The sequence below is a fragment of the Phaseolus vulgaris genome, chromosome 3, assembly GCF_000499845.2.
Source record: "Phaseolus vulgaris cultivar G19833 chromosome 3, P. vulgaris v2.0, whole genome shotgun sequence".
NCBI lineage: Eukaryota > Viridiplantae > Streptophyta > Magnoliopsida > Fabales > Fabaceae > Phaseolus > Phaseolus vulgaris.
Genome location: NC_023757.2, coordinates 51,887,276 through 51,913,071, shown reverse-complemented (window position 1 = coordinate 51,913,071; position 25,796 = coordinate 51,887,276). Strand labels below are relative to the sequence as shown.

Sequence of the window (25,796 nt, the reverse complement as noted above, 5' to 3'; positions counted from 1 at the left end):
GCTATTTCTTCTTCCACCTCCATATTTTCGTCTTGCACTCCATAAATACGCAAATTCTCATTTTGTTTTTTTGATTGTACAATCCATTAAGTTAAAAGTGTTTTTGATTGTACAATTTAAAAGAGTTTTGTACAATTTAAAATTCATTTTTAACTTATGGATTACACAATTCATTCATGAGTCAATTTTTGTTTAAAAGAACTTTTAGATTGTAGCTTAAAGTTTAGTTTAAATTTTAAGCTCCTATGTATTAAATAATATAAAATTAAACAAAAGGCATAAACGTTTTCACAAAATAACGATTGGCGTTTTACCATGATCCAATTTTTTTTTAAGAGAATATTGGTTTAGGATGTAATAGAAGTGGACTTTAAGTCTAACTTAACCTCATAAAATTGACTTATAAGGTGAGGTTTGCACCCACTTATATATTATAAAATGTTAAAATCTCTAATTGATGTGAAATTGTTAACACCCTTTCATGCTGAAATTACAAACTCGTGCGTGAGACTATATATTATAGATAGTCCGATAACGGTCCGATAGCGGGTGACCTGCTAAGTCCAACAAATTCTCGTTATGATAAGTTCGAAATGACTTTTGATATCATATTAAGAAGTAGACTTTAGGCCTAATTCAATCTCAAAATCGTCAACCTTATAAAATCAAATTATAAGATTAGATTTGCACTCATTCATATACTATGAAATGTCTTAATCTCTAACCGATATAGAGTTTCCAAAATATATATATATATATAATAAGATTAAATATTTTTTTTCTTGAACTATAACACCAAATTGATTTTGGTCATTGATTCATTTCCCATAAAAAATATGACATATTTCAATTATTTTTATATTCCAAACATCTAAATATTCTAAAATTTAGATAAAAACGAAAATCAATTTCATATTAATATATATTATAGTACCAAAAAATAATAATTTAATGGAATAAAATATAAACATGGAGATATACAACGTAATGAAAATTCTGATGAAATCCTCTTTAATAACCACTCCAAATAAGAGTATGGTTTTGAAATCATGCGATTGTCTATAATGGTTTTGTCAAACTTGGGAATCAAACAATGGGACCACTTATTCTTGTTCAACCACTCTTGTTGTTTTTTCCTTCTTCTCAAACTTTCACTTCTTAAAATATCTGCAACTCTGCTATAAGGAAGAATAGTTCAACAGATAATGGTGTTGTTGAGATCACTTTTCCCATCTCTGGTGAAAAACATGAGGCTGAAAAGGATAAACACAAAATCTTAAAACCATGATGACAAAAACCATCATTTTTTCCTCATTTTCTCTGTATAATATTCTCTCAGAATATCCTACAACAAGCCAAAACCAGTAAACAAATCTCAGACCCCACAACACTGCTATAGCAGTAGCTCAGACTAATCAAATTCAAATCTTTTTTTTTGTTTTCTATATATAAACATGAAATGAATAGTATAAACTTGCATGATTTCAGAAGGGTGCAGAAAGCTACATACCAAGTGCATATATATTGTACCGGTATCCGCGAGGCTAACCCTGTCCGAGACCTGATCAACCTGACCAAAATTAAAGGAAAGTCGGCCGAGACCTGAGAGACTTGGTCGAGATGACGAGGCCGACTGCCTGTCTGGCCGAGACCTTGGAAGACTTGGCCGTGTCCTTAAGAGGCTTAGCCGGGACGATCGACACATACCATGGGTACTTGGCCGCCGGCCGACCCCTAATACAGTTAACGCTCAAACCAAGATCAGTGAAGTTAATCTATCATTAAGAATTAGGTAATGCAACCTTAACCGGTATCCACCTCGATAAACGGGTCCAACAAGGTAGGCCCATTAGAATAATATAAATAGCACGTATTCTAAGGAGTAAGGTATGTCATTTATTACTGTTCACCTACCTAAGAGCTGACCACCCGCTTTACTGACTTGAGTGTTGGAGTGCCTTCGCAGGTACCCACCATCCGGTGTTCACCCAAGACCGAGTGCCGAAGGAGAAGTAGGAGAACGAGAAGAATCTCAGCTCATCACCCAGTCACCTACCCGACCAAAGAAAAAAGGAAAAGACATCAATAGTTCTCTAGATCATCTCCCTATAATAAACATATATTTTACAAGGAATAATAATAATAATAATAATATATAGTGTTGCAGAATCAGAAAGTACATAGGATTTTTTGTTTCAGTGCATTTGAGTTTATTTCTCTCTCTATCTTTTGAGATGATTTTGGCAACTAAAATGGTGATTCTTAGTATTATATAGATGGTGGTGTATGATGTTTTGTCTCACTATAACAGTGGTCCTCTGAAAGATGTGCTGGTATCTGCAACATTGGTTTTGGTTAATTTTTGTGTACTGCACAACATTAAAATACTAATTCATGATTCTATTGTAATGGATAAGAATCTTGACCAGCTTTTTTGTTCATGTAATCATGATGATGCTTATTTTAAAACAACCAATTCAAAAGTTTTTAATTCTTTTCTTGCCAAAAGTAATTTAACTCTCCGCTTAATTTATGCACTTAAACTTTTTCAATATTAAAAGAAACTCATTAAATAAAAAAATAATTTTAAAAATTAAAATAATTAATTATTATTTGACTAAATTAAACTAAAAGAAATTATTAATATTTAAAATAGTTTTTATTATTAATAAAAATTTATAAAATAATTTTTATTTTGATATATAAACATTAATTAATATCTAGTTACTTACAATTTTATATTTGAATTAATATTTATTAATATTCTATAAACTAATTTAAAATTTAAAATATTAATAATTAATTTAGATAACAATTTAAAAAATATTTTATTTTTTTATTAATAATATAAACTCTTTTAAATATAAAAATTTTTAGTCTTTAAATTAATATATAATCTAATCAACATAATAATTAATTACTTTTCATTTTTAAATTTAATTATTATTTACTGATTTTTTACAATAATAATTAAAATTGCTGTAACCCGTTATTCTTCAATTTTCTTCTCATTTCAATGATTAATACTCTTATACTTGGACTTGGAAATAAGATTTTTGTATTTTTTTAGTAAATCAAACGTACGAAACCCCTTTTTTTATTAATATTTGATTCCAAAGTTTAATTTGATGAATAGAACTCGTGGATTTTAATTTATAAAATAATTTTTAATTTAATTAATATAGTAATTAATTAAATTATTTGGACTTAGACTTGAAAGTAAGATTTTTGTCTTTTTTTTTAGTAAATGAAACGTACAAAATTCATTTTTTATTAATATTTTATTCCAAAGTTTAATTTGATGGATAGAACTCGTGGATCTTAATTTATAAAATAATTTTTAATTTAATTAATATAGTAATTAATTAAATTATTTGGACTTAGACTTGGAAGTAAGATTTTTGTCTTTTTTTTAGTAAATCAAACGTACGAAATTCGTTTTTTATTAATATTTTATTCCAAAGTCTAATTTGAGAGATAAAACTCGTGGATTTTAATTTATAAAATAATTTTTAATTTAATTAATATAGTAATTAATTATTTTAATATCTATTAATAATTTTATTTTATAGTGATTTTTTATAATTTTTTGAGTAAATGCAATTAAACTTTTCTAAATCACTATAATTTTTAATTGTTGTAACTGTTTCTTCAATTTTCTACTCTTTTTATTGAAGTAATAAATATGAAATAGAAACTAAATTTTAGAGACATTTTCAAAAGTAGAAAAAATTAGTTTTTAAATTAGTTTATATTATTATTAAATGATTTTAATTTGATATCTAATTAGCAATCTAGATTTTAACTACCAATTATTTAGTTTCTAAATTTGGTAGAAAAACCTTAGTTGCTAATTAGATACCAATTTAAAAACTATGTAACAAAATTAATATAAAAATCAACAAATTTTTAATATATAAAATATCTCTAATTTAATCACTATAACAATTTCATTTTCTTTTCTAATGTTTTGGAAGTAAGATTTTTGTCTTCTTTCTTAGTAAATGAAACGTACGAAACTCGTATTTTGTGATTAATATTTTATTCCAAAGTTTAAATAATTTGATAGATAGAAGTTGTGGATTTTAAAAGCATAATGAAGGTATTATTATATCACATGTTGATCCAAATCAATGTCATCATCATGACACTATAATATACTATTATAGAATAAAGTTATTATCACTATTATAGAAGGACCACAATATTATTTTTCAGAAGTCCTAGAGAATTATGATATTATAGAATCAACATTTCTATAAATATCACTCTTACATCAACAATATTAGGTCAACATTAATAATGGAAGGTCTTGGTCTACCTAACTTTTTTTAGTTAATTTCTTAAGGTACAATGGTTTTAATATTAATGTAGTTATTCTTATTTAGTGGAGTAGATTTTTGTGGATCATAGTATTATTTAGTGTTATTTCTTTGTTTTTGTGATTGTGTAGTTTTTCATAGACAATTTGTTATTGTAATTTTCAAACTTATAATAATGTTATAGAACTTCCAATAATCTGAATATTTATTGATGTGCATCATATGTTTTTAAAGGAAAAATAAGAATGATTTTGTTAGAGTTAAATATATTTTGGTCTCTTTAACTTTATTATGTAAAATTAATTTTTATTTATAATTCAAATTTTATAATTTTTAAGCAGTAAAGAAATAATTGAAATGAGTATTTTTTCTTACCCAACAGACAAACTAATAATGAATCGTTCTAATTGTACATAAAAATATATTTAATATTTTTTTTATTATGGTTATGAAAACCAAGAGAAACAAGTTATTAACTATTTTAGTTTTAGAAAAAATAGATTTAAAAAAAAATGTTTACTGTATTCATATATATTTTCGCTTGAAAGAACCTTCTTAATAAGATAAAACTAACAGGTATTTTTTAAAAGTTTAATTTTACAGTTATCATGTTAAATAGAAAACACATTTAGAAAAATAAATACTAAAAGTATGAGTTTTTTGGATTTTTTTATATGTGAAGTGTTCAATTACTGCATAAAAAAAGAAGTTATTGCAATGTTTCATTTGGGTTGCTTCGTTAAGTACCAAAATTCTGAGATATTCGTTGCTTTTCCTAACAAATAAAACAAGAAATAACATATATATTCTCTTCTTCCTTCATTCCTTTTATGCTTTACCCTGGTTAGTCTCTCTTCCTGGTTCCTTGCTTGGCTTGTCACTGCATGCAACCGTAGATAAAAAAATTGGATTTTTAATTTTTGTTTTGTTTAAATTATATGAATTGTAACCTATTTAGCACAAACACGAAAACGGAGGCTGATACGAACATGTATATACACGGACTTCAAGTTTTGTTTTAAAGAAAAAGATACTTTTTATACTGGTTCAAAATTTGTTATTTTTTTTATAGTCATAATAAAAATTCAAATTGTGTTAAAACGTATTAGAATTATCAGAAATCCAACAAATATTTATACAATTGTTGGTATCTGATATGTATATTTAACTGATACGTCATCTAGAAAGAGTGTTGAATATGTAACGCAGTCAACTATTAGATTCCATATTTTGTAACTGTATATATCAGAACTGAAAAACATATATGTTTTTTAAGGAATCTATCCAACATAGAATTTCTATATAGCATGATGCTGCATATCACACAAGTAAAAAGCTTAAGTAAACCTCTTCCATTCTCTTAACCACATGCCATTTTTGTTTCTTCATTTTCTTTTTCAGCTTATCACAGTGATACTATAACAAACGTTATTTGGCGCAGAAGATTCTTTTTGCTTCTGCAGTTGAAAGGGTACATCGGTTGTGCTTCATTCAGGTAGGTCAATTATCATCGCTTTAACAAGAAGTTAAAAATTAAAAATTTGGAAAACCCACATTCTTTTTTCTGTCTTTTTGTTGCAAGTATTATGGAGATGACCCTTTCTCATTGGTTTCGATTTTCTCCCCACATTATTGTTATCAAAAAATGTTTTTTTTTCTCTCTTCATTATTAAATTGCCATGACTGAGAAAGAATATAACGAGAAATTGGGTGTGAGTGAAACAGACACTTAGTTGCCACCATTAACACAACACAAGCTTCACTCATAGGTTTCCCGCGGAACATAGATAGAGAGAAGAAATTGTGCTTGTGATTGGCGTTTTATTTTTTTCTCGGAAAAGAAAAAAGGTTTTGACATGGCACTGAACTATCTGAAAAAATCTAAGCCAGTTTGAATTGGTCACGCTGGGAAAGGGAAATGCTTGTCTCTTTCAGACTCCAAATGCGAGATCTAATAATTTAAGTCTCTGTTCAAAGTTTCTTCTTCTTCTTCTCCAGATACCTTTTCAGGGAGCTTCAAATCTGCAGATTTTTTTATTATCCCTTTTTCTTGTCTCTTCTCCGTGCCTCCCCAATAATTTCTGGTGTTTTGGGCTCACTGGGGTGTTTCCTTTTCTGTGTTTTTTCATTGTAGACTTCACATTGGTTGTTACAGTAAGCAGGCCTGGTTCTGCTGTGGGTTGTGTCTATCGCTTGGTTTTGTCTCAACTTGTGTCACCATTTTCTTCAATACTCTCTAAGTTACTCTAGCTGTCCCTTTTCCCCCTCTTAATTTCTCTCTCTCTCCCTCAATTATTGGTTTTATTTTATTATTTTGGTTAGTTTCTTTTATGTTCATTGCTTATTAAATTACTGGAATTTTGAGCATCTTCTGGTGGGAACCTTTCTGGGGTTTAGTATCTGTTTCTTGCTTTATTTGTTATTTAGTTTTTACTAGGTACTTGTGCTGATGAGTTACCACCAAATTTTGGGTTGCGGGATATTTGTGCAGTTCTTAATGGTGGTAGTTTTTGAAGCGTTGAGGATTATTTTGCACTTCAACTTGAGCTCCCTAGCAAGTGTTCTAGTGAGTTGATCCTGGTTTGAGATTTGGGGTTGGGGCAAGTTGCAAATTTGATTCCTAGTTTTAGCAATGACACAAGAGTGTTGCTCCTAGGAAGAACAGCTATTTTCACGGAGGGCATTCCTGTCTCCTGATGTTGTGTTAAATTTTGTTAATCAGTGGGATAAAGGATAAAGAATGAGTGGTGACAGGAAGAGGAAGCTGCGTTTAAGTAAGATCTACTCATTCGCATGCTGCAAGGCATCTTTCAAGGGAGATGATTCACAGATTGGAGGAAAAGGTTATTCCAGGGTAGTGCTCTGCAATGAGCCAGATATCTCTGAGGATGGTGTTAGGAATTTTGCAGATAATTCTGTCAGATCTACAAAGTATACTCCTGCAACTTTCTTTCCCAAATCTCTGTTTGAACAGTTTAGGAGGGTGGCAAACTTCTATTTTTTGGTCACTGGCACATTGGCCTTCACAAAACTTGCTCCATATACTGCTGTCAGTGCTATCCTTCCACTGATTATTGTTATTGGGGCAACTATGGTGAAAGAAGGTATCGAAGACTGGCGCAGGAAAAAACAGGTGCTATATTCTGCTTACCTATTTGTCCTCTTGTTAGTTTCTTCTTATAATGTGAATTTTCTTAACTTTTTGCCCTTATGTTTAGTTTCTTGGTAATATTTGGAAGGGATGAGAAGCAGTTACCAAAGTTGTTTGTTCGTACAATTCCCGTTTTTGCTAAAGGGTTTGAATTGAATCCTCTAAATTTTTAAATTAAACTGCAAGTGTTATTGGAGGAATTCAGTTCAAAGGAACCCGTAGTGTGTTTTCTTGTATTATATCAAACTCTAAAGTGTTATTTTTAATCAATGGTACCAACATTCAACTTTATCCTCAAATGCATCTTGCATATGACAAAAAATAATATGCAACTTCACATTGTTACCAGATTGTTGAAAAGGAAAATGGATCTTATGTTTTTTTTTTTATGGGGGGATGCTAAGTTTTTTAGTGCTAAAATGTTTTTCTCTCCGTCAATTTCTTTTTTACTTTTCCCCTAAAATTTACCCCCCACTCTATTACCATGGAATTAAAAGAATACAACAATGTAGTAATGCAACGATAGTTTACTGCTGTGCATGTGATAAACAAAAAGAGGAGGAAAGGGAAGAAGAATGCTTTTGTGGGAAGCTATGACGGCAGTGTAAATAATTTTTCTAGTTGAATACTTCTGCAGGATACTGAGGTGAACAATAGAACAGTTAAAGTTCATAGTGTTGATGGCATTTTTAAACATACTGCATGGAAGAATCTGAAGGTGGGGAATATAGTGAAGGTAGAGAAGGATGAGTTCTTCCCAGGTGACCTCCTGTTGCTTTCATCCAGTTATGAGGATGCAGTTTGCTATGTTGAGACAATGAACTTGGATGGGGAGACAAATTTAAAGCTAAAACAAGGGTTAGAGATAACATCTTCCTTACAGGAGGATCTTAACTTCCAAAATTTTAAAGCTACAGTCAAATGTGAAGACCCCAATGCAAATTTGTATTCATTTGTTGGAAGCATGGAGTTTGAAGAGAAAAACTATGCCCTCTCTCCTCAGCAACTTCTTCTCCGTGACTCTAAACTTCGTAATACAGATTACATTTTTGGAGCTGTCATTTTCACTGGTCATGACACTAAGGTCATTCAAAATTCTACTGACCCACCTTCAAAAAGAAGCAGAATCGAGAAGAAGATGGACAAAGTCATCTATTTCTTGTTTTGTATTTTGTTTCTAATGGCATTTGTTGGATCTATTTTCTTTGGCATTGCAACTGAAGATGACTTCCAAAATGGGTTGATGAAAAGATGGTATTTAAGACCTGATGATTCTACTGTTTTCTTTGACCCAAAAAGACCAACTGCTGCTGCTTTATTTCATTGTTTGACAGCCTTAATGTTATATGGGTTCTTTATTCCCATCTCTTTGTATGTGTCAATAGAAATGGTCAAAGTTCTTCAGAGTATTTTCATCAATCAAGATATCCATATGTACTACAAGGAAGCAGACAAACCAGCCCGAGCTCGTACTTCAAACTTGAACGAGGAGCTTGGGCAGGTTGATACAATACTTTCTGACAAGACTGGAACTCTGACCTGCAACTCAATGGAGTTCATCAAATGTTCTATAGCTGGGGTAGCATATGGCTGTGGTGCTACAGAGGTTGAGAAGGCCATGGGCAGAAGAAAAGGTTCACCACGAATTCATGAGCATGATATTGAATCAGAAGCGCATAATATAAGGGGTTCGCTAGATAAAAAAACACTTATTAAAGGTTTTAACTTTGATGACGAAAGAATAAGAGATGGACATTGGGTTAATGAGCCTCATGCAGATGTTATCCAGAAGTTTTTGCGCGTGTTGGCAGTCTGTCATACAGCCATACCAGAAGTGAATGATGACACCGGAAAGGTTTCATATGAGGCTGAATCCCCAGATGAAGCTGCATTTCTAATTGCTGCAAGAGAACTTGGTTTTGAATTCTATGGAAGGGGTCAGACTAGTTTATCGACATTTGAGTTGGATCCAGTTTCTAGAAATAAAGTTGAAAGGTAACTTGTTTCAAGCTATCAATTGTTTTGTCTATTTAATAACTCTTCAATTTGACTGCTACAGCTACATTTTATCTTTGCATATCGATTTGCTAAGCTTTTGTCTGGTTACTGTTTAAGAAGGGAACATGATATTTGATAGTAACTTTCATTGTGATGACAGTAAGTACTTTTCAATAAAAAGAGCTTTAAATGGCACCTTTTACTACGATGTTGTCATAGTTATCTTCACATGGCCAGTTTACTGTAGCTGCTCATAGTAGGTGACTTTGTTCTCAACACTTTCACCTGTTTTTCCTGAAGTCATTGAATTGTTTTCAAACATCTAAAACAAAAAAAGAATATTTAATTTATGTCCACATCATATTTTTCTGCATAGTCTTTGTTCTATTTAATGTTGTTTTCACTTTATTCATCCTACCTAATGTTAATATTTCAAAATTGCTCTGTACCCAACTGATTTATTGTTTATATCTGTAATGTTTCAGGATTTCTTTTATACTTGTGATACATATTTTCACTAACTAGTTTCCTTTAGCAGGAAATACAAGCTTCTCAGTGTTTTAGAATTCAATAGCTCAAGGAAGCGAATGTCAGTGATAGTGGAAGATGAAGAAGGGAAAATTTTGCTTCTCTGCAAAGGCGCAGACAGGTTTGTGATAAACTTGTCTATAACCTTAAACGGAAATTTATCCTGTGATTCACCCTATTGACCCACCTTGAGTGTTGTTCTCATTCAGCATCATGTTTGAAAGGCTTGCCAAGAATGGGAGGGAGTTTGAAGAAAAAACCATGGAGCATGTGCATGAATATGCTGATGCAGGTCTGAGAACCCTTATACTGGCTTATCGTGAACTTGGCACAGAAGAGTACAAGGAGTTCGATGATAAATTCTCTAAGGCCAAGAATTCAGTCAGTGCTGATCAGGAGAGACTGATTGAGGAGGTATCAGATAAGATTGAGAATAACCTGATCCTTCTTGGTGCCACTGCTGTAGAGGACAAGCTCCAAGATGGGGTAAGTTAGAATAAAAATACATGTTTTACTTGTTAATGTTTGTTCATTGGAGCAGCACGGGAACTGATGCCTCTGTATTGTTGCTAGGTTCCTGATTGCGTTGACAAGCTTGCTCAAGCTGGAATTAAAATTTGGGTTTTGACTGGGGATAAAATGGAGACTGCAATCAATATTGGGTATTATATTTTGATTATGCCCTTTTAACTATGGTATTTGTTGAATAGATGCTGAAAACTGTGTATAAGGATTGGAGAACAGATTCCATTTTATATCAACTGTGATGACGATAAATACATGATATCATGATATGCCTATAGATCATATTCTAATAAATATTCCTATTCCTATAATTATGAAGATCCTAATTAAATAAGGAAACAAATAAAATATAAAAGAAGAAAAAATCCTAAGAGATAATTTAAGATTCTCTAAAATAATCTGACATAAATATTCCATTGCAGTTTTGCCTGCAGTTTACTTAGACAAGGGATGAAGCAGATTATAATTAATTTGGATAGTCCAGAAATTCAAGCACTAGAGAAAGATGGGGACAAGATGGCCATTGCCAAGGTCAAATAAACTTCATGTAGCAATATTCTATTAAGTTGGTTTTCTTCAACGTTGCAATATTCTAATGAAACATCACATTTGGCAAACATGTCAGCTTGACCTGCTTTTTTATATTGCTGACGATTTGAACTTATGTTTCATTCTGTTTTTTGAACAGAACAGATTGAAAATGTGTTATTAAAAGTTTCAGTAACTGCATTTGCATAACATTTCATAAGAAATGCCATGCATAGCTGTGTACTTTTGAGTAGTATTGTATGATATTAATTGTTGGACTTAAGCCCTATGCTGTTATAATTATAAATTTTCTATCACTCTGTTTCTTTTCCATTTGTTTTTTTCACCTCAAAACTTGTAGTACTGATACCGTAGATTTTAAAATTTGTTTGCTGATATTCTTTTTGCTGATTGATCTTTTAGGCATCAAGGCAAAGTGTCCTCCTTCAGATATCTGAAGGTGCTGCACAACTTGTTGCATACAGAGGGAGCTCTCAGAAGGCATTTGCTCTGATTATTGATGGAAAATCACTTGTTTATGCTTTAGAAGACAATATGAAGAACATGTTTCTGGAGCTAGCGATTCATTGTGCATCTGTTATTTGTTGTCGCTCATCCCCAAAGCAGAAGGCACTGGTAATTTTCAACCTTTTCTTGTTTGTAATATGCTAATCTTGATGGTAATTTTGGTTACTTCTAAGCTTTCAGAACCTGATTAGTCTGTTCCTCTCTTAAAGGTCACTAGATTGGTCAAATCTGGAACTGGGAAAACAACCTTAGCCATTGGGGATGGAGCTAACGATGTGGGAATGCTTCAAGAAGCAGATATAGGAGTTGGTATAAGTGGTGTTGAAGGAATGCAGGTAATGCAAAGCTTCACAAAATATTCTTTCGTTTTCTTTATTGATTTTATTCATGTGATTTTCTAAACAACATTTTTTGTCTTGTTCTCCCAATTCCCCAGGCAGTTATGTCTAGTGATATTGCAATTGCACAATTCCGGTATTTGGAACGATTACTTCTGGTTCACGGACATTGGTGTTACAGAAGAATCTCGTCTATGGTATTTACAACACTTGTATCTTAGCTTTATATTCTAAATATTGTAGATAGAGGTTGTAGAATATATTGGAAGGCTCTGATATTCTATTAACTTTTTCATTGGCAGATATGCTACTTTTTCTACAAGAATATCACATTTGGTTTCACTCTATTCTTATATGAGGTGTATGCATCATTCTCTGGACAACCCGCATACAATGACTGGTTGTTGTCTCTCTATAATGTCTTCTTTTCATCACTTCCTGTGGTTGCACTTGGGGTGTTTGATCAGGATGTTTCCGCTCGGTACTGCCTCAAGGTCAGTTTGTTTTAGCCTATGATTCGAGTCATCTTTGCTAATGAGCGTGAAATGAAAATTCACTATTGCTCTGTCATCAAAGAGATTGCACATAGAACAGAAAAATAAAATAAGTAAATGAAAAATCTACATAGTACTCATGATTGCATTATACCTACCTCAGAACTAGCTTCAGGCCTCTTTATTTTGGCTGTTTGGTTTGGTCTTTTCGTCTCATCTCATCATATTTACATCACTTAGGAAGCTCATCTGCATACTGTTGGTAACATAGTTGAGCCTTGTCTAGTTTATGAACTCCTGCTAGTTTATTTTGCTGCATGTGGCATAATTTCATATTGAATACTAGGAGAATATTTGTTAGGACGAAATACCAGGACACAGCAAATCACGGCCTTGTACTTTATCTACTAGCATTCATATTGAAGCCACTTTGACCTTCCACTGAATGAACGAGTCCAATTTATGTTTACTCTATTTAATTGATTTTTATTGGATAACAATCAAATTCAGTTCCAAAGGTTGGCCATAGTTTTTGAAACCCATCTGTCACATAGTAAAGCGTAGAGGTAAATCCCCCCTGGTTGTATCTGAAGAAAAATAAGCTTAGAATTGATTTGGGGTTCCTTTGCTTGCTTCTCTGATGATGATTTGTTGTTAATATGGCAGTTTCCTTTGTTATATCAAGAAGGAGTAGAGAATGTTCTGTTCAGCTGGCGTAGAATACTGAGCTGGATGCTTAATGGATTTATCAGTGCCATAATAATTTTCTTCTTCTGCACAAAAGCGATGGAGCTCCAAGCCTTCGATGCAGAGGGGAGAACTGCTGGAAAGGATATACTGGGGGTAACAATGTACAACTGTGTAGTTTGGGTTGTAAACTTGCAAATGGCACTAGCTATAAGCTACTTCACCATGATCCAACATTTTTTCATCTGGGGTTCCATTTTTTTCTGGTATCTTTTTCTCATGGTATATGGAGCAATGCCTTCACACTTTTCTACAAATGCTTACAAAGTCTTCATTGAAGCACTTGCTCCTTCTCCTTCCTATTGGCTTGTGACATTCTTTGTGGTGATCTCAACCCTCATACCATACTTCTCCTACGCAGCAATTCAGATGCGGTTCTTTCCCATGTATCATGAAATAGTACAATGGATAAGATATGAAGGGAATATTAAGGATCCTGAGTTTTGTGATATGGTGCGGCAGATATCATTGCGGCCAACAACCGTAGGTTCAACAGCACGCTTAGCTGCCACGGCTCACCACGTAAGAGACAGAAATGTTAAAAACGGTAGATAAGATATTTTTGACAAATTACCATCAGAGCTTAGGTTGTGTACAGCTTCCTACAAATATGTATTTTTTGTGTCTTTGCCTGTGATCATGGAATTGCTAAACCAGAAGAATGTTGCTTAGAAGTTCGATCCACTTCCAAGGTGATTGCATGGTGCAAGGACCAATATTTGTGACTGATGCCATGCCAGAAAGAAAAATAAAATTGTATATCTGTTTCGGCCATTTGCTGCTGGAAAGAATTCATTTATCCACTTGTATCATAGTCTTTACTGTATAGAGACAGACCAATTCTTTGTAAGATTGGATATAGCTGCTTGCTATTGTAGAAAACAAAGTTACCCTATTACTGAGAAAGTTTTTGTGTGTGAAGCAACCTTGTAAATTTGTTCATGTACTAATTCTGGTTCCAATGGAGAATCTATATCAGCTCCTTGTTGTTCTTGTCAACTTACTTGTACAGTATCAGAAGCTACCAACTTTGCTCCATTGATCGAAGTTCAGAAGATCCCCTGAAGAATAAATCAAACAAAAAAGATCAGATTGCACTAATTCATTAACCTAATCTCATCTTCTACATTTCCTCACCACTCAAACACCAGTTTCCACGATGTAGCATGTGCAAGAAGATTGGTGAAAGATAAAAAAGCAAAAAAATTGCTGACTAATTTGTAATTTTTTCTTATTAAAAACAAAGCAAGAATCTGCCTTCACGTCCGAAGAAGTGATTATATATACAGAGAAGTTAACAATTAGCGAAAGAAGAAAGAAAAATCTGCATCCCTTAATTCTGTTTTGCCTTTTGCATGTGTCCTTGTTCACACCAAAAACGAACGTAGCCTAAAAATTTACAGCAAAGAAAAAGAAGAAGAGGAGGGAGGTTTTAGGCAACATTGAGGCCGAGAAAATCGGCGGCGGATTTGGCCATGAGGGCGGCGAACTCGTTGAAGCTGATGACACCGTCGCCGTTGCTGTCGGCCTCGGCCATCATGGAGGCGAGCTCGTGGTAGGTGAGGGGGTGGCCCATCTTGGCCATGGAGCCGGCGAGCTCCGACGCCGTGATGTAGCCGTTGCCGTCGCGGTCGAAGGAGCGGAAGACCTCGAGCAGCTGCTCCTGGTTGATGAGGACGTCCTGGTTGAGGTCCGGCATGATCGCGTGCAAGAGCTCGTCGAACTCGATGTATCCGTTGCCGTTCTCGTCCATGTTGGAGAGCAGCGCGTAGATCTCGTCGCCGGTGGGTTTGATGCCGAGGGAGCGGAGGAGCGCCGCCAGCTCGAGGTGCGTGAGGCTGCCGTCGGAGTCCATGTCGAAGCGGTTGAATATGTCGTTTAGCTGCTTGATTTGGTCGGTTTGCTGCATTGACATCGTACGAAAACGACGTTGTTTTGTTTTGTTGATCAAAGAATGTTTTGGATTGAGAGAAGAAGAAGAAGAAGAAGAATGGTGGCTTTTGGGTTTCGCATTTGGATTGGAATGGTTCAAAGGTAGATGGAAAGCGCGTGTGAAACGGTTGCGAAATAAATAACGGTTCGATGCAAAGTCTCTGCAAATTCAAACAAATTGCTCCTATATTTAATTTATGTCTGGTTGGAATTCTCATCTACAAACAAAACTAACTTTTTTTTCTAAATTCTGAGAACAGAAACATCAGAAGAAGTGGAAACACTCACAGTTTTCTACCTCTTTTATTAGAATCTACACACACACACACACATATATATATATAATATTATCTTATTATAAACTTTATTATTTTATGTCATTTTATAAAGTTTATTATTTTTTATAAAGTAAAGAACATTAAAATAATAGGAATGTGTGAATCCATAGGGAGGTTAATCTCCTTATGTGAAAAATTAAAAAAAAAAAAATAGTGTTCCTACGAGATCTGAACCCTGCAGAACTTCCTCTTGTGGTGGTCTTCTCGTCTTTCCGACCTTTCGGTTAGTCTTCTTTCAGCTGGATCTCTTTTGGTCTGGACACGATGGGGGAGTACCTGCAAAGACACTCCGACGCAAGTTAGACCGATAGCTAAGTACCAGAAGAGTGGGAAGTTTAGGGTTTAGGGTTAAAAAAAAAAGAAAAAAGTGGGGAGTGAATAGTTACCTTGGGTGTTGTGCCTCTTCTCCTATTTATACTGCTCTAGATGGGCTATGGCTGCTATGGGTCTGGTTTAGGGTCCAAACGACTTAATCGTGCTTATCACTTAAGTTGGCTTGTTTATACCTAATTACGTGTTTAACTTTGCATTTTGTCATCTAGTCGACTTTGTTGTCATCCAGTAGTACAAATAGCACACTTATGCTTTTCTAAACACAACCATGTTAGATTTTTGTGTTTACTCTTACAAGCTCATAAATGTGGAATGAAAAACCTTGACTCATTCCCTTTTTCAACCCTATGGCCAACATAAATGTGATGTTTGTTAAAGTTGTCATTTTCATACTCAAAGCATGGTGTGAGATTTTGTTTTGTGATTAGGTTAATCGTTATGTATAAATTAACTTTATCTACAAGTTGATTATGATGCTTATAAAAAAAATATACTTACAATTTTATTATTTTTTATAGTTTCCATGAATTTGTACATGACTTATATTAGTTTATATTTAACTATATGTATGGTTTTTGGAGTATGAATGACATCAACTAAAGTACAATAGATTACGCAAAGAGAATAAAATAATGATTGAATTAGTATTGCAAAATGGATTATGTACTTGTGAGAATGTTTACATGTAACAAAGGAAGCATTAACAAAAGGTGATTTATTAAGTAAATTAACCTAATCTATGAAGTGGACATTAGTTTTGGTGAAAGTCATTTGTTGTTGTGATAGAATCTTCAGCATGAGAATCATAAATGTTGGAAGTTTATGCACAGCTTAAGGAACCAACCAAATCAATAATTTGATATCTCACAAAATTATCATCACTGTGATGGTTGACTATTGCAGGAACACCACATCCACATGTTCCTAATTCCCTCCCCCAGAAGCTCCCAAATCCAAACTCTCCCTTTTCATAGAACTCCTCCATCATCTTTTCAACTTCCTCCATGCAACCACCACAGCTGAATCCTTCACCATCTCTAAAAGATTGTTCATGGTCAATTCTCACAAGAACATCTTCATAACAACCAGATTCTATCTTCATCTTAGCTCTCTCATCATTTCCCTTCCTTTGTCTCAGCTTTTTCTTAGCATATTCCCTTGTTTTCCTTATCACCTTCCAGGGAAGCTTCAGCAAGAGAAAGACAAGAATTTGCAGCACCAAGCACTGGCAGCAGCATGATATGACCACACAATCAGCTCCAAGCATGTTCCATTCTTCCATGGCTGTGAAAGAGAAGGAGGGGTGGTGGTGAAGAAGGAGATCAATATTCTTTTATCGGCAAACTTAATAGAACCACTTAAGGGTGATCAAACCCTCGTACATATAAAGAGATATCAAAGAGCACCTTTCCACATATCCAGCAAAACCCGAATGGAACCACCTACTATCTACCCCAACACACCCAACTACAGAGAAACAGAAAGATCAAGAACCTATCCTCCTACTACCCTTACAGTTCATTAAATCGAATACATACATACCAAAGATTATTTGAAGGAGTTCTAGACACCAGGTTCTAGGAAGAGGTTGTAGACACCAGTTAGAGAAGAAGAAACGAAACATAAAAAGAAGGCATGCATGTTTAAAGAAGAGGTTCCTTCTCCCCTATGATGAGGTCTTGGTAGGGAGGAAGCAATGGAATTTGATGAGGAAAAGCTAAGATATATTTGGTGATTTCGTGCTTCTAATTATTTGGTTGAAGACCAAACGCAAACTATAGCTTCTGAATAAAGATTATATCATGTTGTTGTGCAGATGACATATGAATATTAAAATAAAGTATAATTAATTTACATTCACATCAAGCTATGACGTGCCAAGAAATGATTGAGTGCTTGCATGATATTCGACATTGTCAAAATTTATTAGCAAGGTATTCATATGAGTTCACTTTCAATGGAAGAAGATGTTGCTTTCTTTCTACTCTTCAATATGTTTGGATGCATGAATTGTGTTTGCTAAACTAATAGGTCACAAAGGTAGAAAAGATTGGGAGTGAGATTTCTTGTTTTTCAGCTTGCACAATAACTTTTCAATTATATATATATATGTGTATCTTTTATTTTAATCTAGGGTTTATAATTTGGCATGTTTTATTTCTCACCATAAACTCTCCTTTCATCTTAAATTATCCCATTTTAAATAATCAAATTAATTTCATAATTTTGTATGATTTTAATTTTTTAAAATTACTTATCCAAATAACATATTTTCATAAAATATTTCAAGTTTTCTACAAAAATATTACATTGTAAGAATTTCTCACCTAAACATTACTAAATTGAAATTATAGAAATTTTCACAAGTATTTTGATTATTTAAAATTTAAAATTTCACCTAAAAAATTAAATTCTTTATACTTTTTCTCTTCTCTCTCTCGCATCTCTATTCCCTTTATATACTTTTTTTGGGGGCTTGGTAAGTTTGAGACAGAGTTTCTTTCAAATTAAAGTTAATATTTAATATTCAAATGTGGAGTTTCAATAAATCTTAATTAAGATCACTTTTTTTGTCAATGTTAATGGGAACAATTTTTTTTTCTTAGTAGTAGATAAAAAATAACCTTTGAGAAGAAAATTCAAAAGATAACTAATGTTAAACAAAATAATTATAATTGAGATAAGATAAAAATAATTTGAACCAATAAAAAAAATAGTTTGAATAGTAAATAATGAGTTATGCTTTCATATTAAATACTATTTTAAATACTAAAAAAATTACTAATATTTAAAATAGTTTTTATTATTGATAAATAGTTTAGAATTAATATTTAATTAATTAATTACAAATGTTTTAGCTATCAATTATTTAAATTTAAAAGTTAAATATTAATTAAATATCACTTAAAAAATTATTTTATTTTATATACCACATTTTAAGTCTATAAAATAGTATCTATTTTAATAAAAAAACAACTAATTATATTTTGTTTCTAAAATAAAATTATATTTAATAATGATTCTGTTTGAGTCATGTATTTATTGTTATTGGGTTTATGTGTTTTGTTATAACATAAATATTTAATTAAGTTTTAAGTTTACTTTCGAATATTTTTATTTGAGTTGTTATATTAAGTCTTTTTTTTGTTTGATTTTGTCATCAAATGGACTCACGGTTATCTTACATTGACATTGCTTACATGTCTCCATGAAATATATAAAATCACATACTTAAATTTTAAGTGCCTTATAAATTTATATATTTTTATTTGAGTTTATGCTAAAAATTTCTTGAAGTTCCTATTAAAATATCTTGTTTTATTGAGTGTTCAAAATATTTATATTTTTCAAAATATGAATATCTGTTTTTTCACTCTCAAGTATAACATCAATCAACGAACTTGGACAATTAAAAAATAAATGAAAGTTTGAAACTTTAAATATCTTTAGTAAATAATATAAATATCTTTAGTAAATAACATTGTTTTGTGTCTTGTTTCGCTATTAATTTAAAAAAATGAAACAAGTTATTTTTTTCATAAAGATAATTTTAGAGACTACTTCATTATTTTTATCTAAGTTGATGATATTGTAATTAAAATTAGAAAATCAAACAACACATCATTTCACTTGAGGACAAAATGAAAAGGGTAATAATATTTTGAATTTAAAAGGTTGAAGTATCCAAAATGTTTAGTTTATAATATATTATTCTTTTGCCAATAATAAAAAAACTTGACAATGTTAACTTAATTAAAAAATATAAACAAATTTAAACACTTAATAAAATACAAATATTTTACAAAAAAAATTCAATTAAAATTACCTAAACAAGTTAAAACTTAATTATTTCTGCTACAAAAGAAAATTATAAAATAAAAACTAAATTTAGATAAAAAAAAATAATTAATTATCATATTAACTAAGTTAGAAATCATCTTATGAATTTTTTATTAATATATAAAAAAAAAACAATACCCCCAACCTATTATCCAACAAACTATACATACCAATAAACCAATCCTCAACATACATAAAAAAAAACAAAAAATTCAACAGCTCCCAAAATATTCTATCAGGACCTTATAACCAACCATAAAACTTAATTTCACAATACAATGTAACCTCTTACGTATTCAAACTTGTGTGGCTAAAAAATTCAGAGTTGTAATCTTGATGATTACCAAATGCCATTCTACGTAATAATCTTATAAGAACAAAATGGCATAAATATGTAAAATAGCTCTTCAGTTCTGCATGTCTAACAAAACACTACTTGATCAGAAATCAACCACATCCAGAGTACCCTTTGGTCATTGACAAACAATTCAGTTGCTCTCAAAACTTGGACCAATTTGTTTCAACTAGTTTTAGAGCTATTAGCAAGAGCCTAGATGGTAAAAGCTTTTATGATGCACAACTTATGCAGTTCAGTAGATTTTAATAATGGAATGAAAAGCTCAGATTTTTAAGGGGAACTTTTGAAATCCAGTTCTAAAGTAGGCTTATTTGATTACACTATTCTTTAATTAGTATAACATTGTCATCGTGGCTCTATTGAGGTACTATGGATATGACAGATACTTTGTCCAATCATGGTATCTATTAACAAACAGCAATTAGCCCATTATAACTATATCCAGTGCTTTAGATACACCATCAAACAGAGAAATGGTTATTTAATCAGGCCATGGACAACCAAGTCTAGTTTCACTACTCTTTATTTGTATTAAAAGCTTCATTTTTCTGAGTTGGCAAACAATGTCCTCTAAATGTTTATAAAGTTTAGGCTCAATGCTTACATCCTGGGCTACTGTTTCCTCTCTCCGGAGCCAATGTATCTGTCTAAGGAGCCAATCATCAATTGCATCTTCCATCACTAGTTGTAACATCTGTTTTGACATCCAATAGACTTGTCTTCTGCATGATCATCAATGATAATTTAGCAGTTGCAAGCGCCAAATAAAACAATTTGACAGTGTCATGTTGCCTAATATTTTATAATGTCAATCAATTTATCTAAGTCTTGGAGAAACTTAACTGAAGAACTAACTGAGATTTTATTAATTTCACAATACTCAATAATACGAGTAAAACAATGTATTTATAGGCACCGCTTAACCGTTTAACTACTATGTGCTTTTGCTTGGCACGGTTTAACTAATATAAGCTATCAGCTTAAAAGACTGACAGCTGTACAAACTGAACTAGCTGACAGCTGTAAACACTGAACTAACTAACTTATTTCTACTAACATTAAGAAACAAAATTTAAGGCATGTTATGAATGTTGAAGCCTGTTGATGGCTACTTGGCATGCACAATAAGCTATAACATGCGTAGCTCAATTAGTAAATTATTCTTTTCAAGTCAGGCTGTTAATGGAATGAAGGTCGTCAAAGGTAACACTCTAGGATTCCATCAAGGGAGGGTTATCTAGAAACTTATTCAAATTATGCTTATAACCACAAAGTCAAGGTTATAATCAAAGTATCAATAGAATTTATTGAATTGAGATTTTGACATAATTGCATGCCTTTCACTGGAAAGTTAACCATGGTTGAATTTACCAAAAAGAACTAACAAGTTTTAAAAAATAATTTATTAGAATCAAAAGTGGAAGGTCATCCTCAAGATTTGAAATCAAAACATATTAAGTCAACAAAATAACACCACCAACACATAGACAAAGCATAAGTTGAACAATTATCAGTCATCACTAAGCTATGCTCAATTTTAGAAATGAGAGTGCATGGATCAGATTCTCCTCCACTTCCACAAGAAGGTTTCATATTATATAAAGTAACCTCACTCTAAAATCGTTAGCTGCTAGGTACAATGCAAGTCTACATATAATTCTTGCATCTAACAACATGCAAAATCACCTAGTATATTAAGATAACTCGTAATCTAGCAAAACACCAAGAGCATGCTTCCAGGATGTTTATGAACACCAATATGTTTGCTTCATGCTTCTCGTTTTTACTTCATGAAAGAAAAAGTTACAGAAACCAAAATCTTTTCAAATATTTGAGGTAGCAGAATATTTAAACCTGAACAAGTCTATGAAAGCTAGGATGCCTGATAATAGTTCAGCTTAAAATATTTGGAGGATACACCTGTTGGCACAGACAAAATCCCGAAGACCGCATCAGTCACCTAAAAAGTATCAATCCAGTTAGAAATAATTAATAAGCAGAATAGTAGCTCTAGCTAAACAGAATACAAGCAAGGACAGCGATACAAGAATAGAAGGACTGCTGTAAATAAATTTTATGCAGGATCATATAACCATACTAAGCAGATCAGGCTGCTAGTGTCTCACTGGCAAAATGTTCATTACCCCAACCAGAAAATTTCATATTACCTGCAATGTTGATGTCGTCTAAAGAAGTGGCTACCTAAAAAAAAGTTCTCTAATGCACAAAAACAGTGTCATTTCGTCTAGGTGGTCTGTCAGGAATCGATCCTGGCTTGAATTTTGAAGCTTCATGCCTTGCCAGTTCCGGTGGAACAGGACTGTTACTTTGAACGAGCATCTGCTTGAGGTCATAAAAGACATCACTGTCCTGAAGAGTCAAGAATGTTGTAGCCACACCCGTCTTTCCTGCACGACCAGTACGCCCAATACGGTGAGTGTACGTTTCAATATTCCCCGGCATATCATAGTTGATAACATGAGCGACATCAGGTATGTCAATCCCACGTCCAGCAACATCAGTGGCAACAAGAACATTATATCTCTTGGTCCTAAACCCTTCAAGACTAATCTCTCTCTGCTCCTGCGACTTCCCTCCATGCAAAGTGGTCACGCGATACCCTTCCTTATCCAAATTCTTGGCAACCATATCTGCATTCTTCTTGGTGTTGACAAACACAATCGCAGTCTTGTCGTTAAGCTCGTCAAGCAATCTCTTGAGCTTGTAAAATTTCTCAGACTCCTTCATCATGATCACATGCTGGCTGATCAAATCAGTTGCCTTTCCAGCAGTGCCAATGGTGACCACAACAGGGTTCCTCAAATATTTCCTGGCAAGTCTCTCCACAGCAGGGGGCATGGTGGCACTAAACATATAAGTGGTCCGGTAAATCTTCTTCTCATCAAGTTCCTCATCCTCATTCTCCGGTTTCAGATTGCTGGAAGGCATGGCATCAAGGACACCCATTACCTGGGGCTCAAACCCCATGTCAATCATGCGATCCGCCTCATCAAGAACCACATAATTGCACTGATTGAGAACAGCATAGCGTCGCTCCAAGCAATCAATCAAACGTCCAGGAGTGGCAATGACAATCTCACACCCCTGTCTGATCTTAAACCCTTGCTCCTCAATGGACTGTCCACCAACAATGGACACCACCTTGATGCCCAAATACTGCGCAAACTTAACAGTTTCATCCTCAATCTGCTGCGCGAGCTCGCGAGTGGGGGCCATGACAACAGCATAGGGACCCTCAGCCTCGTTGTCCTCACTAATGGGAGGAAGCCTGGTGATATAGCTCAACATGGGAAGCACAAACGCCGCGGTTTTCCCGGAACCAGTCTCGGCAATGCCAATGACATCACGCTGCTGCAAGCCAAGGGGAATGGCTGCCATCTGAATAGGAGAAGGGGTTTTATAGCCAGCCTTCTCCACAGCCTTCAAGAGCTCCAGGCTCAACTTGCTCTCAATCCAGCTCCTCATGGGGCGAGGAATCTTGGAACCCTTGTAGGAGATGTTGTAGTCTTCTCTGAAGATGCGCCAATCCCTCTCACTCATCTCTTCCAGCTTCTTCTCGCTCCAGTGGCGGTCCACGCGCATGTCAAAGGTGTCGTAGAGATCGGCGGCGGCCTCCTTGCGGCGCAGGGCGTCTGCCTCCTCGGGCTTCTCCTCGACGCCGTCCTTCTTGCGGATCTGCTCGCGCATCTCCTTCTCGTTCTTCGCGGCGAGCTTCTTCTGCTCGCGGCGATCCATGCCGGCGCGGAAGCCGCGGCCGAAGAGGAGCTGAGCCTCGTGGGGGTTCTGGTAAAGAGCGTTCATGTCGCGCGAGGTGTCTTCCGTGTTCTCCCAGTCGAAGGAGAACCGGAACTTCTCGCTGGGCTTGATCACGCGCTTCTTGGGCTTTTTCGAACCCAGGTACTGCTCCTTGATAGACTCAAGCTCCTTCTCGCGCTCGCGCTCCGCGAGTTTCTCCAAGCGAGCTTGCTCGCGTGCCCGGGTCTCCTCTTCACGCTCCTTCTCTCTGTTGCGCCGTTCGGCTTCGCGGTCCCGCTCACGTGTCCTCTCGCGCTCCGGCAGTTTATCCGAACGAGATCGCTCTCTGGCCCGGCTATCCTCTTCGCGTTCCCTCTCTCTGTTGCGGCGTTCTGGTTCGCGGTCCCGGTCTCGGTCACGTGCCCTCTCGCGGTCCCTGTCCCTGTCTTTGTCGCGGTCTCTGTCCCTTTCTCTGTCTCTGTCTCTGTCTCTTTGGCGGTCGGAGGAGGGTTTGGGATCGGAGGAGTGGTTGCGGGAGAGAAGCTGCTCTTGGCGCCGCTTCTGCTCCGCCACTTCATCCTGGCGGCGCTGGAGGGCCAATTGCTCGCGTTGGGATTTGGTTAGGAATGTTGGCTTCGCCGTTGAGGTGTTGGCGACGTCGTCGTTTGGGCGCTTCATGGTGGCAATTCTGAAATTGTGAGCGAGAGAGAAAGAGTGAGAGAGTGAGGGCACAACATAAAATTTAAAATATTAGATGTTAAAGTATAAATAATCATATTTATCTTAAAATTAACTTTTATGCCAATGTCTTTGTTGTGTTTACTTATTTCTCTATTCGTCATCTTAAACTCATAAATGTAGTCTTTCAATTCGTTAATAAAAATTTAGAGTTTACGATTTAAGGTTAATAAAAGCACAATTCAATTTCTAAGGCTTTTTGAATATGTTCTTATTCAAGTAAATAAATTTGTTTTTTTATAGATTTCTACCTTTTGAACATGGGTGGAGAAAATTCATATTTTGGTGCAATAACCATCATCATCTTGGCAAATCTTACCTGAAGATAGTCCGCGTCAAGATTGATGTTCACGCAGACACATTCACTGACTATAGAGTTTGAAGACACTCTAGTCCAGTTCAATATCATAAACGCTATGAAACACCTGATTGAATATCACTTTGTGTATCATCTTTACATTTTGGATGATAATGTGTTGGATTTTTTAGGAGACTGTAATTTTTCATATTCAATTGGTTGGACAGGCGTTGAGATAAATGAGTTTATATTGTCTGATGTTCTAAAATATTCTAACTCTAATGAATTTCAGGTTGTTGAAGTCTCTCTAGGCATTAGTCGCCTTCCTGTGGAACCACCACCACCTCCTGACATACCTCTCACTTCATCACCAATCCCAAGACCATCTACCATAGCTAGAAAGTTTAGTCAATCCTTTAACCACCATCCCACCCAACCTAAACCATCTTCACTACCACTTGAGCTTAACATTAAATGATTACAAAATCTTTTTCTAATCATTATATTAACTTGATAAGTTATTTCAAATTGAGTTCCTTATACAAGTATCTCCATTTTCACCTTATAAATACACATGCAATAACAAGTCAAATGTACTATAATTTTCAACCATCATATACCAAAACAAACATTAATGACTTGAATGTGAAAAGATCTTTTGTCAATATTCTCCTCTCTAATAAAAAACCTAAAATATAAATAATAATTGACATGTGAAAGATGAAAAATCATTTAACAAGATTTTCAATGCAAATTAATCATAACAAACAACAATATATTTTAAATTATTATAATTTTTCAACTAAGAATAAAGAGTTCACTCCATTACTTTTGTATGATGTAGATATTCTTTTACGTACATAAATTTGTAAAAAAATTATGTTGTTTTTCATACAATTTTTTTCTTTTTTGATTTTTAACAAAAAAAAATCGTTTTGGTCCTACTATTTATTGACATATGTAAAGTAATGACATGTTTGTTATGTGATAAGTTACTAATTAAGTAAAACTGACATGTGTATTTCTTTTTTTAGTCTTAATAAA

The 25,796-nt window shown here is 34.0% G+C and overlaps 4 protein-coding genes across 10 annotated transcripts; 1 reads left to right on the top strand and 3 right to left on the bottom strand.

Moving 5' to 3' along the window:
* The first annotated feature begins 5,595 nt into the window (after positions 1 to 5,595).
* Positions 5,596 to 14,158, top strand: LOC137808640 (putative phospholipid-transporting ATPase 9). Of its 3 annotated transcripts, none has more exons than XM_068609861.1 (12): positions 5,596 to 5,817; positions 6,814 to 7,455; positions 8,111 to 9,468; positions 10,010 to 10,120; positions 10,209 to 10,485; positions 10,573 to 10,661; positions 10,947 to 11,055; positions 11,476 to 11,688; positions 11,790 to 11,915; positions 12,017 to 12,115; positions 12,221 to 12,412; positions 13,079 to 14,158. In XM_068609861.1, the coding sequence occupies exons 2-12, from the start codon at positions 7,063 to 7,065 to the stop codon at positions 13,712 to 13,714; spliced, it is 3,603 nt and encodes a 1,200-aa protein (XP_068465962.1). In that variant the 5' UTR covers positions 5,596 to 5,817; positions 6,814 to 7,062; the 3' UTR covers positions 13,715 to 14,158. The 3 variants fall into 3 exon arrangements, with proteins under 3 accessions (XP_068465962.1, XP_068465963.1, XP_068465961.1); XM_068609862.1 differs by having other exon boundaries at positions 5,694 to 5,817; positions 7,045 to 7,455; XM_068609860.1 differs by lacking the exon at positions 5,596 to 5,817 and having other exon boundaries at positions 5,889 to 7,455.
* A 207-nt stretch (positions 14,159 to 14,365) lies between these two features.
* LOC137808642 (probable calcium-binding protein CML16) lies at positions 14,366 to 15,074 on the bottom strand. Its single transcript, XM_068609863.1, has one exon. The coding sequence runs from the start codon at positions 15,072 to 15,074 to the stop codon at positions 14,592 to 14,594; it is 483 nt and encodes a 160-aa protein (XP_068465964.1). The 3' UTR covers positions 14,366 to 14,591.
* A 1,313-nt stretch (positions 15,075 to 16,387) lies between these two features.
* Positions 16,388 to 17,508, bottom strand: LOC137808639 (uncharacterized). Of its 2 annotated transcripts, XM_068609858.1 has the most exons (2): positions 17,305 to 17,508; positions 16,388 to 17,046 (listed from the first exon to the last, which is right to left on the bottom strand). In XM_068609858.1, exons 1-2 carry the CDS (start codon positions 17,384 to 17,386, stop codon positions 16,583 to 16,585), a joined length of 546 nt encoding a protein of 181 aa, XP_068465959.1. In that variant the 5' UTR covers positions 17,387 to 17,508; the 3' UTR covers positions 16,388 to 16,582. The 2 variants fall into 2 exon arrangements, with proteins under 2 accessions (XP_068465959.1, XP_068465960.1); XM_068609859.1 differs by lacking the exon at positions 17,305 to 17,508 and having other exon boundaries at positions 16,388 to 17,182.
* A 2,838-nt stretch (positions 17,509 to 20,346) lies between these two features.
* Positions 20,347 to 24,533, bottom strand: LOC137808638 (DEAD-box ATP-dependent RNA helicase 21-like). 4 transcript variants are annotated; one of them, XR_011080723.1, is made up of 3 exons: positions 22,129 to 24,533; positions 21,815 to 21,920; positions 20,347 to 20,682 (listed from the first exon to the last, which is right to left on the bottom strand). XR_011080723.1 is itself a non-coding variant. In XM_068609856.1 (2 exons), exon 1 carries the CDS (start codon positions 24,392 to 24,394, stop codon positions 22,178 to 22,180), a length of 2,217 nt encoding a protein of 738 aa, XP_068465957.1. In that variant the 5' UTR covers positions 24,395 to 24,516; the 3' UTR covers positions 21,705 to 21,920; positions 22,129 to 22,177. The 4 variants fall into 4 exon arrangements, 2 of the variants coding, with proteins under 2 accessions (XP_068465957.1, XP_068465958.1); XR_011080724.1 differs by having other exon boundaries at positions 21,815 to 21,880; positions 22,129 to 24,516; XM_068609856.1 differs by lacking the exon at positions 20,347 to 20,682 and having other exon boundaries at positions 21,705 to 21,920; positions 22,129 to 24,516.
* Positions 24,534 to 25,796: the final 1,263 nt, after the last annotated feature.

Excerpts from the sequence above, each read along its gene's own strand:
- LOC137808640 (XM_068609861.1), top strand. The coding sequence starts at position 7,063 with ATGAGTGGTGACAGGAAGAGGAAGCTGCGTTTAAGTAAGATCTACTCA. Across the intron at positions 11,056-11,475 it reads ACAAGATGGCCATTGCCAAG|GCATCAAGGCAAAGTGTCCT; the intron begins GTCAAATAAACT and ends TTGATCTTTTAG. Across the intron at positions 11,916-12,016 it reads GTGGTGTTGAAGGAATGCAG|GCAGTTATGTCTAGTGATAT; the intron begins GTAATGCAAAGC and ends CCAATTCCCCAG.
- LOC137808642 (XM_068609863.1), bottom strand. The coding sequence starts at position 15,074 with ATGTCAATGCAGCAAACCGACCAAATCAAGCAGCTAAACGACATATTC.
- LOC137808639 (XM_068609858.1), bottom strand. The coding sequence starts at position 17,386 with ATGTTTCGTTTCTTCTTCTCTAACTGGTGTCTACAACCTCTTCCTAGA. Across the intron at positions 17,047-17,304 it reads ACTCCTTCAAATAATCTTTG|CCATGGAAGAATGGAACATG; the intron begins GTATGTATGTAT and ends TCTCTTTCACAG.
- LOC137808638 (XM_068609856.1), bottom strand. The coding sequence starts at position 24,394 with ATGAAGCGCCCAAACGACGACGTCGCCAACACCTCAACGGCGAAGCCA.